The following is a 16,351-nucleotide window of genomic DNA, read 5'->3' on the forward strand; positions in this document are numbered from 1 at the left end:
TTGTCTTTTCTTACTTTGGGCAGTAATAATCTTCTCTCTCATTGACAAATGAAAAGAATGATTTAAGACAAGAAGAGAGCATGATGATGATGATGATGATGGTGAGACTTCAAGGTTGGTACTATTGGAGTAGTGCCTCCTAAAACGGTAGGTCATTGTAGTACGATAGCAAAAGAGAGCAATGAAACATGCAATGCCAATAAGAAGGAGAGAGATCCCAAAAGCTCTTAGTCTCAACTCTCAGGCCTATCTATGCCTTGCTTTGCATCTTCCGAGCTACAAGCTAAGCACTTCTTGTTAGCCATTTGTCATGAATCCTTTGAAGATCACCATTCTCTGATAGTTTTAGAATAGCTGTTGACACGTCAATTGCTAAGGGAGAGTCCCTTAGAAAGCCCTACATCATTCATCAAATCATCCTCAATGTTTTATATATTGATAAAGAGTAAAGTATCGTTTTTTGTCCCCAACGTTTTAAAGTTATCCCTAACGTTTCAATCGTCCTATTTAAGTCTTTAACGTTTTAAAATTGATTCAATGTTGTCCTGTCGTTAGGGATCAGTTAACAGAATTGACGACAAGACAAAATTGAAACGATTTTGAAACGTTAGGGACTTAAATAGAACGAAAACCTTAGGGACAAAAACGATACATAGAAATAAATTTTAATTTTATCCTTTAATAATATCAATTCTTTACTATACACAGTATTCAATTATTTTTTAATCACATCTAAGTAAATTACACTTAATCATATTACTTTCATTCTAAATAAATTAACTTTTTTATAATTTTACTCTTAAAGATTTTTAGTTATCATGAAATTAAAAAAATGTGATTAAGTGTAATTTACTTAGATGTAATTAAAAAATAATTGAATACTATGTACAGTAAAAAATTGATATTATTGAAAGACAAAATTGAATTAAAAATTATTTTTATGTATCATTTTTGTCCCCAACGTTTTCGTTCTATTTAAGTCCCTAACGTTTCAAAATTGTTTCAATTTTGTCCCGCAGTTAATTCTGTTAACGGATCTCTAATGGCAGGACAACATTGAGTCAATTTTGAAATGTTAGGGACTTAAATAGGAGGATTGAAACGTTAGGGACAACTTTAAGACTTATCCAAAACATTGGAGACAAAAATGATACTTTACTCTATTGATAAAGTCTTCTTAAAAGAGGACTATCTCTTTTTTTTTATTTAGAATTTTTCATAAATTTAAATAACAAGAAGAAAGATCGTATGAATTATTATATTTTAATACGTTGTTATTTTTTTAATAAAAAATAAGAATTAAATTATTAACCTTTTAATTATAAAAATTTAAGTTAATAAGATACTTATACATGAATAATTATATTTTTAATATTTTTATAAAATTATTTATATCAAAAATTTAAACTACTAGATAGATTATAATTATATGAATTGTTGTATATCCAACAAAAATTATATAAAAATAAATAAAGTGATAACTCACACTGTCACAAAAAGATGATTAAAATAATGTTTATATAAAAATAATAGCTAAAATATTATTACATATTATATTCGGAGATTTAGTTAAAGAAGTTAAACAATTTAACCATGTTTCAAATATATCTTTGTATAAAAATATTCTAATAATCTTAATAATTATCTAATAAAAAAAAGCAGTGTGTTTGAAATTGATGATATTTTAAATTAATAAAAGATATAATTTTTATTATATTTATGTCATAATTAAAAATGTCAAATTTTTGAAATAAACAGGAGTAAATAACCATTTTTGACCATGAAAGATTTGAACGATGATAAAACTGACCATGAAAAATTAAAACTAAAGTTATACCCATATAAGATAAGTTTTGTTCGACAAAAATACCCAATTATTAAATTTGTGTTCATAATTCCATAAATACCCTAACTTTTTATCTTTTTTTATCTCTGCACCCAATCTCTAACCCTAACAATTTAATCCAACTCCCTCCTCCTCCCTCTTCTGTCTCTACCCTCCAACTTTCTCCGTCCTCACAATCCCATTCCATCACCACCGTTCCCTCCATCCTCCTCACCTCATTTTTCCTTCAACCATCACCAACTTCAACACCACCACCACTCTATTTCCTTCTTCATCCCTCCTCTTCAACCACTTCCTCTACACTATTGAAGACCTTCCTCAGTCCTCACAAACTAAATTGGAAAAGTTTCAAAATCCAAACACAAGCTATATTGAAAAAAAAAATCTTTTTTTGTAAAAATCTAAAAGGAGGCGAAAACATATATACTCAAAATTCAAAGAGGAATAAGCGAATAACAGATGGATATAAAAAAGGGGGGAAGTAAACATACCAAAAAACAGAAAAGATTGATCCTTTAATGGTAAATTGGGGGTTTGAATTATGAGATATATGAAAATGGTGAGAAGAGAAGGGTATGTGAAGTGGAGCATTAATTTTTGAGAGCTCCACAACCCAGAACACTGAAGAAGAAGAAAATGTGGCATATTTTATTGGAGAGAATATTACTAGAGAGAAAAAGGAAGTGACTTTGCATACCATGTATGTGATTTGTATGTGAGATTTTTGTGTGGAGAGACAGAGAGGGAAGAGGGTTCTGTGTTTCTGTATTATAGTTGTTGATCCCCTTCAAGATAGAGAGAGTGTTGTCCGAGACAGAGAGAGAAAGAACAAGATGGTGAGAGAAAGGGGGCTGGAGGCGATAGTGGTGGTGGAAGGAGATTGTGACGGCAGAGAAGGTTGGAGGGTAGAGGCAGAGGAGAAGAGAGCGGAATTAAATTGTTAGGGTTAAAAATTGGGTGTAGAGATAAAAGAAGATAAAAAGTTAGGGGTATTTACAGAATTATGAACAAAAATTTAATAATTGGTTAATTTTGTCGAACAAAACTTATCTTATATGGGTATAACTTTAGTTTCAATTTTTCATGGTCAGTTTTGTTAGCGTCCAAATCTTTCATGGTCAGAAATGGTTATTTACTCAATAAACAGTTTATAACAGTGTTGTAAAAACCGTACCGGATCCTAAACCGGTCCGATCTGCTAATTAGACCGCACAAGGATGAGAACCGGTGTAAATCGGTCAAACCCATAGTGAACCGATAAAAACCGGTCAAACTCGGTAAACTGGTTCAACCGAACCGCTGGTAATTAAAATTTTGCAAAATGAGTGAAGTGGGGTTCGAACCCCTGCAGTGTTGTCTTAACCGGACCTGACCGGACCGGACTGGCCGGTTCGACCGAAAAATTGGTGAACCAAATATTAAACCGGTCCGGTCCGTTAATTAAATCGAATAAAGAAATGAACCAGTATGAATCAGTGAAACCGAAAATAAACCGATGAAAACCGGTCAAACTCGGTAAACTGGTCTAACCGAACCGTTGAAAATTAAAATAGCTGAATATTCTTAAAATGTTAGTAAAAATATATATTTTAAATTTTAACTTTAAATTTTTTACTATTTTTTATTTTTTATTTACATAGGACCGGGTTAACCGGTTCAACCAGTGATCCACCGATTGAACCAATGACCCAGTAACCCAGTAGCTTAATCGGTTGATCACCGGTTCGGTTCTGACAACTATGGTTTATAATATGGTAGAGTTTTGAATTTTTTTTTTTCATTTTGAAATAAACTGAGTGGCCCATGTACACTTTCCTCTCCAGGAAACATAATATGAGGGCCACTTTGAGCGGGAACTCTCCCAGAAATTTGAGAAAAGTAACTGATTTCTTTTCAAAATTGAACTGTTCTCCAATTCGAATCACGGTTAACAGCAGATATGAGATTCGGCGCCGGACACCGCCGACAACCCAGGGACTCATTCATTCCGCCGGATTCCCATCAGCGCCATCAGTTCCCCCGCGACTCTGACGCCAGTTTGGCAAGCAGCCGCCGTTCTTCCTCCGGCGGCGCGGGGTGCAAGAGGATCGAGGACTACAAGGAGCGCCGCTTGCAGAAATCGGTGATTTCCGCCCTAAACAAGTTCCCGAAGACGCGGAACTGTTCCATCATCTTCAAATCCAGCGGAACCCCACCTTCCAACGACATCCACGATACCCTAAAATTGCTTCTGAGATCGATCGAGTACCCTGTGTCGAAGCTCGAAGAGGATCTTCCCCCTCTCCTGAAGCGCCTCAATTACCCTTTCACGATCCAAAAATCCATCCTCAAATCCCCCGACCCTCACCATTGGCATCACTTGCTCGCACTCATTCACTGGCTCGTTCAGATCGCCTCCTTCGGCTCTCACATCTCCGAATCCACCTCCAATACAGTCTTGTCCCTCGTCCAGGTCAACCTTGTCCACCAGTACACCCTCAATTCCTATCTTAACTACATTAAGGGCCATGATGATGTGGTTGAAGAACTCGAAATCGACATCATGGACAAGCTCAACCAGCAGAAGGCCCTCGCCGAGGAGAAGCTCGAGGCTGCCAACAATGAACTCAAGAGTTTGAGGGATGACTTGGAGAAGCTGAGGTTGCATGCCGTAAAGAAGGACGAGCTGGAGAAGACTAAGGTAGTTAGATGACTTTGACTGAATCTATTTTGAATTCAGTTTGGTTTGATTGCTCAATTGTTATTTTTTTTTTACAAGGGCATGCTAGAGGAAGATGTGAAGAAGTTTAATCTTCTGATTGAGGATGTTGGGAGGAAGATTGAGGAGATGGTGAAGGTGCTGGCAGAGAAGGAGAAGGTTCTGGAGGCGAAGGAGCGGGAGAACCATAGGGTTTGCGAGGAGAACAAGGAACTGAGGAGGACGGTGGAGGCGCAGCCTGTGAATGCCAGGGACGTGGAGAGGATGAAGAGGAAGTTGCAGGCTTTGGAGAGGGAGATCGAGGAGCGCGAGCTTGCCAGGAATGTTTGGGAGGACAAGTACTGGGAACTGGAGAATAGTCTTTCTCACAAGTTCAAGGACCTTGAGGCGCTTGCTTTGGATTGCAACCAAGAGCTGAGGAGGTTGAATTGTGCTCCATTAATAATATCCATAGATTATTGACTGTTTGGTTAAAATGAAGCAAATTCTATTGATCTTGTTTGTATTAGATAGAGGGTGTGTTTGTTGTCTATCTTTACAGTCAAGTCTGCGCATCTAATCCTTCTTGCTGGTGTTTCTAGGTTGAAGATCGGTGATGATATTCAGTATCAGTTGAATGCCAAGGGAACTAGGCTGCTGAGATTATGGGTTTTGACCGTAAATTGAGTCTGAAGCCTGCACTTAACTCGTACACCGAGGACATTAAGAAGATTTCTATGGGGAGATGGGAAGAGTTAATTTCCTATCAGCAAATGTCCAATGAAAATGCTTCTGGGCTTGAGGAAAAAAGAAATAATGTTGCAACAGTGCAGTCACAGATTGATAAAGTAAGTGCATCATCATGCTCAGAATTTTATTAATGTTGATTCTATACTTTTAGCCTGTCACAGATACCAGTGTCTACTATGCTGTCACTTTAAGTTTCAACCTTCTAGAGGGAGATTTTGATTTTCGTCTGCGTAGATTAACCAAAGATAATTGTGAACTTGATGTTCTTCTACTGGAAAGTTTTACTATTAACAAAATGCAATAATGAATGGGTGTAAATTTAATTTAAATGATGGTGGCAGCATGCTGCACTGCTTTTGGAATGCAGGAGTTGGTCCAGGGTCTTTACTGAAGCTTATACATTTTACCTATGTTTCCACAGCAATGACTTATCATACTTGTAACTTTATGGTTTTGTTGTTTTTCTGTTCTTGGGAATTTAATTCAGCTGTTTAAAATATTTGTTTTTTTTTAATCCATCTTTTTGCCGCAATATTTACTCTTAACTTCACTGTATTAATCACAAACTAAATTTATGCTTTGCATCTACAGTTGATTTAGTTTCTCTATATTTTCTGGCATTCTTTTCGCACTTTGTCAGAATCATTTAGATGCGTATTGGAAGCAGATATCATCTACCCTGTGAAAATTGTTGCCTGACTTTTGTTCTTCTGCTGTGTGTTACATTATCCACCAGATAGAAGCTGAACTAAACATGATAAAGAATGAAACACAAGATTATGTAAATAGATGTTCAGCTGAAGCAAAGCAAATGTTGGAGGATGTCCACGTAGCAAGTCATGACCTGGACATTATGGAAAGAGAGGCAGCTGAGGTTCTAAAGGTAATTCCATGTTTGTTAATTCTTTAGTAAGTAAGCTACCTTTGGAAGAGAGATTGAGACTGAGATCAAGAGACAGAGATTGGGAGATTGAGACTAAATTAAGTCTTTGAATTGTATTTAGTATAAAATGTGCAAGATTGAGTTATGTCTCAATGTCTTGTTAGAAAAGGAAAAGTGGGGTTAGATTTGGAATTTAAAAAGTTGAATGAAGGTTATTTTAAAAATAAATATTATTAAAATTTCAGTCTCTATTCAAAAAAAATTTCAGTTTCATGTGTCCCACTTTCTAGATGTATTAAAGGGACTGAAATTTTGTGTTCCAGAACTGACATTTTAGTCCCAATCTCAGTGACTCGGTCCTTGTTTCCAAACGCTACCTAATTGAATTTGTGAAGACTTGAACATGTCTCAGGCGTCATTCTCTTCATTGTATTCAGGACTCAATCAATCTTGAGAGATAAGCTATGTTTCTGGCGTAGTTCTTGTGTAACATGATTGCATCGGTACTGGTTTTTTTTTTTCAGGCTACCCAATTGAATTTGCAGGAAGCAATTAAGCAAAGTGAAGAAAAAATACAAATGCGTGCTCATGAGCTCCTGAAGTTTGTTGATTCAGTCTCAAAGTATAAAGAATACGTGGAGTCTAAAACTTCAGAGATGAATTAGGGATCTATCAGAAACTGCAAGTGCTGTCTCTGAGGCATACAGGGGTTCATTTCCAGCCCAATTCATTAATATATTGAATACAAATCGCCAGCTAGCTTGAGGGTAGAGACTGAGCCATTGTGCATATGCTCTAGCATCTATGTATATATTCTTATTTTTTCACTTGCACACTCGTACGAGTGCTTCACTTATTGTTCCTTTTAGGTTAAATTTATGCTTGTATGTTGGTAATTATAATTAAATCAAGCTATCGTGTGTGCCAAGCTGTGGATGTTTTGAGAAGTCTCTTAAAAGTTACAGTCTATTACACATACATTTAATTGAGAAAGTGCATGCATATGCTTTAACAATTACTAGTGGTGATGATGTTGTCATTTCCAACATGCACACTGCTACCATTTTACAAGAGCACTTTTCCTTTTGTCTTTTCTTACTTTGGGCAGTAATAATCTTCTCTCTCATTGACAAATGAAAAGAATGATTTAAGACAAGAAGAGCATGATGATGATGATGATGATGATGATGATGATGATGATGATGATGATGGGACTTCAAGGTTGGTACTATTGGAGTAGTGCCTCCTAAAACGGTAGGTCATTCTAGTAAGATAGCAAAAGAGAGCAATGAAACATGCAATGCCAATAAGAAGGAAGAGGCCCCAAAAGCTCTTAATCTCAAGCCTATCTATGCCTTGCTTTGCACCTTCTGAGCTACAAGCACTTCTTGTTAGCCATTTGTCATGAATCCTTTGAAGATCACCATTTTCTGATAGTTTTAGAATAGCTGTTGACATGTCAATTGCTAAGGGAGAGTCCTTTGGAAAGCCCTACATCATTCATCAAATCATTCTCAATGTTATATAAATCATTAATGTGTTCTTAAAGAGGATTATCTCTTTTCTTTTATTTAGAATTTTTCATAAGTTTAAATGACAGGAAGGAAGATCATATGAATTGTTATATGTTTACACATTTTTTTTAATAAATAATAAGAATTAAGCTATAAATTTTTATTATAAAAATTATGATATTATGTATTATATTATTTTGTTTAAATTATGTATGATATTATTTTGTTTAAAAAATTTAAGTTGATAGGAGGCACATGAATAATTATATCTTTAATATTTTTATAAAATTATTTATATCAAAAGTTTAAATTGTTTTAGGTAAATTATGATTATATGAATTGTTGTATATCCAACAAAAATTATATAAAAATAAAGTGACAACTCACATTCTCACAAAAAAATTATTAAATAAGTTTTATATAAAAATAATAGCTAAAATATGAATACATATTATATCAAGAGATTTAGTTAGAGATGTTAAATAATTTAACCATGTTTTAACTATATATCTTTGTATAAAAACTATTCAAATAATCTTGGTAGCTACCTAACAAAAGAAATCAGTGTGTTTGATATTGATAATCATTTTAGATAAATGAAAGATATACTTTTTATATTTATCTCATAATCGATAATATCATATTTTTAAAAGAAGTAATTTTATAATATAATACTAGAATTTTTTTTTTTAGTTTGTATGAATTTTTTTGTATAAGTTTTTTTTTTATGCTAAAATTTTTTATTTTAAAATTAATAAAATTTAAATTCTAAACTTTTACGTTATAAAAACTTTGATACCATACCATAATTTCACTTTTCTCCAAAGTTTAGAAAATCAACTACTATTAAAATAATTATGAATGCAACAAAAGTTATTAAAGTTGAGGATTGAAACACTTACAAAGCCCCATCCCATCTTAGTAAACTCTTGACCAACAATCCCAAATTCACATCTAGTTGCTAAGAACAGCTCCATGTATGCTCGTTCATCTATGATTGCAGCAACACCACCATTAGCAGCTCCATCCTTCAATGCCTTCTCATATTCTGAAGGGTCATTCAGAGGAACAAGCCTTGACCTATGTATGTTAAGTTCATCACTAAGATAATTCTCAGCAAATGAACCTCTTAAGAAACCAATTCGGTCATTGCTTATCACTAAGCTTTCAATCCCTTTCACTGGGGAAGAGAGTTGTTCCACTGTGAGAATTGATGTTAGGCTTGCAATGTAGCTTGAATTCAGTATTAAAACCACAAACAGCCATATGATTAGGACTATGCGACCAAGAGTGCTAACAGTTTTTTCTCCTACATGTCAAACGAAATATTTTTTATATTATTAGACCACATATTCATAGAACATTATTTACCCTATTAACCAAAATCATCACATTGTTAAAAAAAAAAAATTATTGGTAATATAGCTAGGTAGGATGTTAAAAATATAACCACTGTACCCTCTCTTTTTATTAGCTTAAATTACTAAAAGAAATAATATTATGATATGATTAGAATTTTTATGATCTAATGATCTAAAATTTGATCCTCAAGTATTCCCAAAAAAAAATTAGTATAAGATAAATATGAAGAAAAAAATTTACGTAAAAATATTACATAAATTTAAAAGGAAGCTTTTATAGAAAATTAAAAATATAATTATTCATATACTTTTTCTTAAACTTTTGGGAGAAATAATCTCACCAAAAGATAAAATTTTTGCATAAAGAAATTTATTAAAAATATAATTATTTATATTTTTTTAATTTTAAGAGAAATAATATATGATATAGAATACTATACGTATATTAACCAAAATTATCGTTAAAAAAATCTTTAATTATTTACGCATGGATCACTAATTATTGTAAACATGTTAGATATATATAAATAATATCTTCCACAGTAATAAAAAGTGACATGATGAGTTGGATTTAATATTAGTCCACAGAGAGAAAGGTGTATAAAGGGTGTGAAAAAGACTACTGTAATTAGTGTAGAATCATTCATAAACTTCCACTATCTCAAGGTTGACCACTTACTATGTGCAAAAAATAAAGTTGAAAAGCTAAACCTGCACAGAAAATGATACATATATATGTTAGCAATTGGTGAAGTATGTAATTGTATTTAATAAGAAAATGTAATGAACCGGTTAAGGAACTTAATTAAGTCAATAACTCAATGAATCTCTAGATACAAATAATTGTATCTGAATATTATTTTCAAAATAACAAACATATGAGTTTAATTAAAAACTAATAATTATTTTTCAATTAATACCAACTATTACAAAAACAAATATTAGGATAGTGATCAATTTAAACATTTTAAATCTTAAATCTTAAATTATAAACATTAAATTTTAGTTTTAAATTCTCAAAATACTACAAAAGATATGTCGAATAACAACGGATTTTTTTAAAGTTTTTTAAACTACCGCAAAACAACATTTCAATATAGTTTAATTTACAAACCAACGTAATTTAGAGTACGGGAATTAATATTTGTTTTAATTTTGTTGTGAGAATTACTGTAAAACAGATAGATAATGACAGCTTTTTAAAAATCGTTGCTAATTAGCCGCCATTATTTATCGTTTCTGTTGTAGCGAAATATTCAAGATTTTAACGAAGTAATTTTCAATAAAAAATTAAATATTATTAACTAATTTTTTTATATTCATTCTAATTATATGTGTGAATAAAAAGAATGATTATATAATTACCAAATAATAGTGACTAACTGTCTTCTAGGAGGTCCTCTAAAATCATCATTGACACGGCGCTCTAAAATCCAGATAACAACTCCAACAACTAAGAAAAAGGTTGCTGTGACAAACCACATCATTGGAGTAAATGGTGTGAGGAAGGCCCATGCACTTGATTTCATTTTCTTGATAGGTGCCACAACAACTAGTCCTGATTCAATATATGGTTGAGTGAAATCCACTACCTTTGTTCTGTTTGTAGTAATAGTAATGTCCCCAACCACAGCATCAAACACCTTCACATATACATACATATATAAGAACCAAATCAATTATTCACAATAACCCTAAAGAAAAATCAACATATATACCTTGAACTAAAATGGACTTCACAATATCTCTTTGTTACAAAAAATTAGTATGTTTCGGATGGATTTTGATACGAAATTGAAATAGATTTTTTTTTATTCTAAAAATTTTTGTTGTTAGTTTATGTTTCATCTAAATTTTTTTACTTCGGACAATTTTTGAATAGATATTTATCTATCAAAATTTTAAAATTGTTGTCGAATTAATCCTAAATTTTTTAAAAAATTATTCATCAAGAATATATTTCATGTAATTCGAAAATTTTTGAAAAAAAATTAAAATAAAATAAAAATTTAAAGATATTTTTAAAATTTTTAACAAATTTTAAAGACAAAAAATATACTTTAATCATCTAAATAATACTTACACCAATTGTGATCTGATGGAGAAGTTCTGAATTCAAGGGATTGGTTCTCCCATTACCAAAAGAAACAAATTTGTATGGAACTGGATAAGGCAACAAGTTTAGTGCTGCAAAAAACACATCAATGCAATAACCACCAAACATGTCAGTGCCTTCAATTCTTGACACAAACTCATGGTAGCTAACCCTAAGTGGCACTCCAATTCTCAAATGTCTTCCATTGCTAGCAAAAACCCAACCTCTAGGTGTTTGTGTTGTTTGGCCAGGCCATATCACACCATAAAGCCCTTCACTTGAATTTCCATCATTTGGAACTTCTTCACCAGTGTGAAGACCATATGATTCTGACCAATATCCAATCCTCCTAACCCCAGTTCCAATCACATTAATGATCTCATATGATGGGTTCAACAAGTTTCCATCTAAATCAAACATCATCCGCCCGGTTAAACCGGTTTGATTAACTTCTAGAATCTTCTGAAGCAATGTGCTACCATTTATAAACACCCCCATAGTATCAAGATGAAGTGAGTCACCCCTTAACAAGTTTAGACTTGAATCATTTGAGAATAAAATATTATGATTGTTGTTATTATTATTATTATTATTATTTCCCCCAGAAAACAAAGCATCAAGAGCATAAGCTATGACCCAAACAGTGTCATAAGCATATAAACCAAAGGTGTTCAATCCAAAAGGACCCTCTTGATGATTCATTTTTAGGGTTAGGTTATTCCACCTAGACACAAATTTCCTCTTCAATTCTGAATCAGGTGTATACATGCGCAAGGTAATAACACCTTGGATGTCATTCATGGCTGAACTTGTGGACAATGAAGGGTTTGAATCTAACACAGTGGAAAGCCAATCAGTGGCTATCCACACATAACCACTCCCCATCATGCTAAGTGATTGAGCAACCTTAAGAACTTTTAACCCTAAATCTGCTACTATATGAACAACTATTACCCTTGATTCCATCAAAGCTATCTTGAATAATGCATTGTTTATTTCTTCTTCACTAATGTTGTTATTATTATTAGGCCTAAAGGGTACTTTATATGATATCTTGCAACGTTTTTCGGCAAGCTTATCACCTAATGCAGCAACCCCATTTCTTCCATGATCATCATCAATGAAGATTGCAATCACATCTCTCCATTGGAAGTGATCAACAATATCTGCCACTGCAGACATTTGATAAAGATCACTCTGTGTTGTTCTAACAAAATATGGGAATTGGAGAGAAGTGAGTGTAGGATCTGTTGCTGCAAATGATAAGAGAGGAACTTGCATCTCATTTGCAATGTGTGAGATTACATGTGCCATTTCTGAGTACTGTGGACCAATTATTGCCACAGTGCCTTTCTCCATCAATATTAATGCTGCAATGTATATGTTTAAAAAAAAAATGGTATAACTAGTGAATGATCCTACAAGAAATGAGAGCTATTTTAACATGATTTTTTTTAACAGTCATAGTTAAGTATAAAAATTAATATATATTTTTGACAAATATCACAAATGTCAAATTTTTTATGTTTTTTTTATTTATAATTTAATTGTAGAAAATTATTCTTCAATTTTGACACTCATTTGTTTTCAACATACTCTATTATTCCTTTTTTTTCGTTGAGCTCCGTCAATTTTGGCATCACACTGTTCTCAGTTTGGGATCATACTACTTATTTTTCATCTTCAAAATCTCAGTTTATTCTTCAGTTTCAAGATCTCATATCATTCTTTGTTAAAAACTTTTTGTTGAGAATTTTTTATAGTCAATAAGTGTCAAAATAAATAGTATTTTTGACGGTTAATAAGTATCACAAAAAATATATTCTCAAATTTTTCTAACAGATTATTTTTAATGGCCAATATTTATCAAAATAAGATTTAAACTTTTTTTTACAATTACTTATATGTTAAAAATACTATTTTTGACAAAACTTTTATCAACATATTTTCATAGTTAAAATAGTATCAAAATTTATTTTTTTTGACAAATTTTAATTTTTTTTGACACATAATAATCCTTAAAAATAGTCATATTGTTGTAGTGATGAGAAGATATGGTTCATGAGAGAAAATATGTAGAATTGTGAAAAGTACAACAATTCTAGAGACCAATTTGGTTCTAGGATATGTTTTAGATTTATTTCTTATTTTACAAATTAGTACAAAAAAAGTTTCAAATAATTATACAATTTCTATAAAAATTTTAATTTTTATGTTCTAATAATCACTGTAAATTGGTTTTTATGTGGACAAAAAATTTAAAATGCTAATTTTAGTTTTTACTGAGTTTATTTAGAGAAAATATTGAGAGCCAATCTTACATAACTAATGTCATGGCTAACATTTAGAAAAGAAAAAAAAACTTTCAAATAAAAAAAAAAGACATCTAAAACTCAATTAAAAAAAAGTATTGATAACCAATTATATTTAGCCAACAATTTACAATAAAGGGAAACATTTAAAATTAGAAATAATAGAAACATCTAAAACTGAAATAAAAAATATAAGAATTAATGTTTATAATTTAGAATTTATAGTTTAAAATTTAAGATTCGTTATATTTAGTATTTAGGGTTTATAGTTTAGTATTTAATATTGAGAGTTTAGGATTTAAAGTTTAAATTTATGATAACCGGTGGTGGGTGGTCAGAGATGGTCGCAAGAGGGTCGCTGGCAGCCAACGATGGTCAGTGGTGGTGGCCGACGGCAACAAGATGGCTGGTGTGGTAGGTGAAATTGAGGTGTTGGAACCAAGAAAGAAGAAGAAAAAAAGAATAAAAGAATAATTTTTAAAAAAAATTATGAATTTGTATTGGATGTTTTTGAATTATTAGTTGATGTTGGCTAATTTTTTATTGGTTATCTAGTTGATTTTTTTTTTTCGAAATCCAAACTCAATAAAAAACTCATTTTTAGTTGGTTTTTATATTTAGTTTGTTTGATAACATGTTGTAATATTAGTTAAAATTAACTATTATGGTGTTAGTTTTCTAATTTTACTCACTTATTTATATTAAATACTGATATCATAGATCAAAATGGGAATGCCGCCATATCATATTTTTATTTTTCAAGTCAGCAGGCATTTAATAGTATCAAATAAACAGAAATTAAGTCAGCAGCCATAACTAATGCACTATTCATTTCTTCCTTGTTGACATTGGTATCATCAGGCTTAAGGGCTGCTTTGTGTGATATCTTGCAACGTTTTTCGGCAAGCTTATCACCTAATGCAGCAACCCCATTTCTTCCATGATCATCATCAATGAAGATTGCAATCACATCTCTCCATTGGAATTGATCAATAATATCTGCCACTGCAGACATTTGATAAAGATCACTCTGTGTTGTTCTAACAAAATATGGGAATTGGAGAGAAGTGAGTGTAGGATCTGTTGCTGCAAATGATAAGAGAGGAACTTGCATCTCATTTGCAATGTGTGAGATTACATGTGCCATTACTGAGTATTGTGGACCAATTATGGCTGCGGTGTCTTTCTCCATCAATAGTAATGCTGTAATATATAAAAAAGAAAAAAAAAACACATTAAAATATTTAATATTCAAAAGATTATGCAGTAGAAGAATCTTTTGGATTATTTAATTATTTCAGATAAATAATATTTTCAAATAATTTTAATTTTTAAAATAAGTTGTAAATGGGGCTAATTTTATTATTTGTTATATAGAATTTAATTTTGATGCCTATAAAGTAATTTTATACGTGCATCCAATTACACAACATCACATTGATAAAAATAATTACCTTTTTATATTGACTACATAAATGGTCATAAAAAATTGGATGTAGTTGTAGGACTATATAAAATGCTTTACACTGTTAGTCCATCAAAATTAAACTCATATATTTATAGTAAAAAGTTGTATAAATATCAACAAAAATTTGTGTCAAAAAATACATCTGATAAATATTAAAAAAAAAACTATGAGTTTATGACTGATAATTATAAAAAAAAATATCATTTTTAGTACATTGAGAATAAATTTAATTTTTCAATCAAAAGTTGATTTGTTTTATGAAGACCTTAATTGAGGTTTTGCAAGGCTTATTGGCTCATAGTTATAGTTAACAAAACCCTAAAAAATGTAAAGAGAAATGAAGGGGTGTTTTTTTTTTAAATTAATAGTTTTAATATCAAGAAGAAATAAAAAAAACACCAAACATTTTCTAATAAAGCTAACCATGCATTAATGAATTTTTCAAAAACTTACAATCAATAATTCCTAGAAATCCACTAGAGAATTTTGTGTCCTGCATTGAGATATTAAGTTTAGTGCCATTGAGAATGGTTGCATTGGAATTTATATCATCCACTGCTGCTTGTATGGCAACTTTAGCCACTCTTCCAATGGTTGAATTGAAAGATAAAATTGCCCCAATATTAATAGTTATTGGTCTTGTGGGAACATTATTATTGCTAATTGTTCCTTTTGAAGTGAAGCCATTGCAAAAGATCACAAGGACAAGGAGCCATATTTTGATCATGTTGTATCTGTATTCATATCAAGTCAATCTAAATAGAACAAATTAAGAAAGTAAAATAAAGAAAGTATAAGAGGTTAATATAGAAATCAAATAAATATATGCACCTTAGTAATGTACTCTTACTTAAACCAAAGTGGAGGAAAATCAAAATATTTGAGTGAAATTGATACTTTAATTTCAATAATGAAAACTTTTAATTATGTGTGAAATGTTTTGTAATGTTTGAGCTTAGATATGGCTATATGAAGTATTGCATGACTCTTTTATATAGCAAGTTGGTCATGAATAGTTATTGGATTTTTTTCAAAAGCACTTTATTAATCTTTGAGAAGAGTAATAATGTTACATTATTATTTTTCTTACTGTGTAAGTCATAAAAAATAAAAGGAAAATGAAAAAGAATATCCATGTCTTACCAAAAATTCTTATACAATCAAATCATACTAGGATAAATCAAAGAAGAGTAGTATATCAAAGATATAATTGTACATGCACAAATTAAAGTTTATTAAAAATGATATATAAGAGTGAACATATAATTTCATTTTAATTGTTATATTTATATATAAATTTAATTATGTAAAACCATATGTCGATGTTCTAAATTTTTTAATTATTTAATTTCATAATTAGAAGTATGACACTACATATATAAGTAGATTATATAATAAAGTGATGTAAGATTAAGAATGAAGATAAAAAATATTTTTAAATCCAT

The 16,351-nt window shown here is 31.1% G+C and overlaps 2 protein-coding genes across 2 annotated transcripts; one reads left to right on the plus strand and one right to left on the minus strand.

Annotated features, from left to right (window-relative positions):
* Positions 1–3,770: 3,770 nt before the first annotated feature.
* LOC107475863 (kinetochore protein NDC80 homolog) lies at positions 3,771–6,148 on the plus strand. Its single transcript, XM_052256091.1, has 4 exons — positions 3,771–4,526; positions 4,605–4,966; positions 5,126–5,371; positions 6,010–6,148. The coding sequence occupies exons 1-3, from the start codon at positions 3,786–3,788 to the stop codon at positions 5,208–5,210; spliced, it is 1,188 nt and encodes a 395-aa protein (XP_052112051.1). The 5' UTR covers positions 3,771–3,785; the 3' UTR covers positions 5,211–5,371; positions 6,010–6,148.
* Positions 6,149–7,157: 1,009 nt separating this feature from the next.
* On the minus strand, positions 7,158–12,952 carry LOC107475853 (glutamate receptor 3.6-like). Its single transcript, XM_016095531.3, has 5 exons — positions 11,115–12,952; positions 10,397–10,674; positions 9,711–9,742; positions 8,573–8,979; positions 7,158–7,647 (listed from the first exon to the last, which is right to left on the minus strand). The coding sequence occupies exons 1-5, from the start codon at positions 12,483–12,485 to the stop codon at positions 7,252–7,254; spliced, it is 2,484 nt and encodes an 827-aa protein (XP_015951017.1). The 5' UTR covers positions 12,486–12,952; the 3' UTR covers positions 7,158–7,251.
* Between the last annotated feature and the right edge of the window lie 3,399 nt (positions 12,953–16,351).

This window comes from Arachis duranensis, unplaced genomic scaffold (genome assembly GCF_000817695.3).
Source record: "Arachis duranensis cultivar V14167 unplaced genomic scaffold, aradu.V14167.gnm2.J7QH unplaced_Scaffold_165934, whole genome shotgun sequence".
NCBI lineage: Eukaryota > Viridiplantae > Streptophyta > Magnoliopsida > Fabales > Fabaceae > Arachis > Arachis duranensis.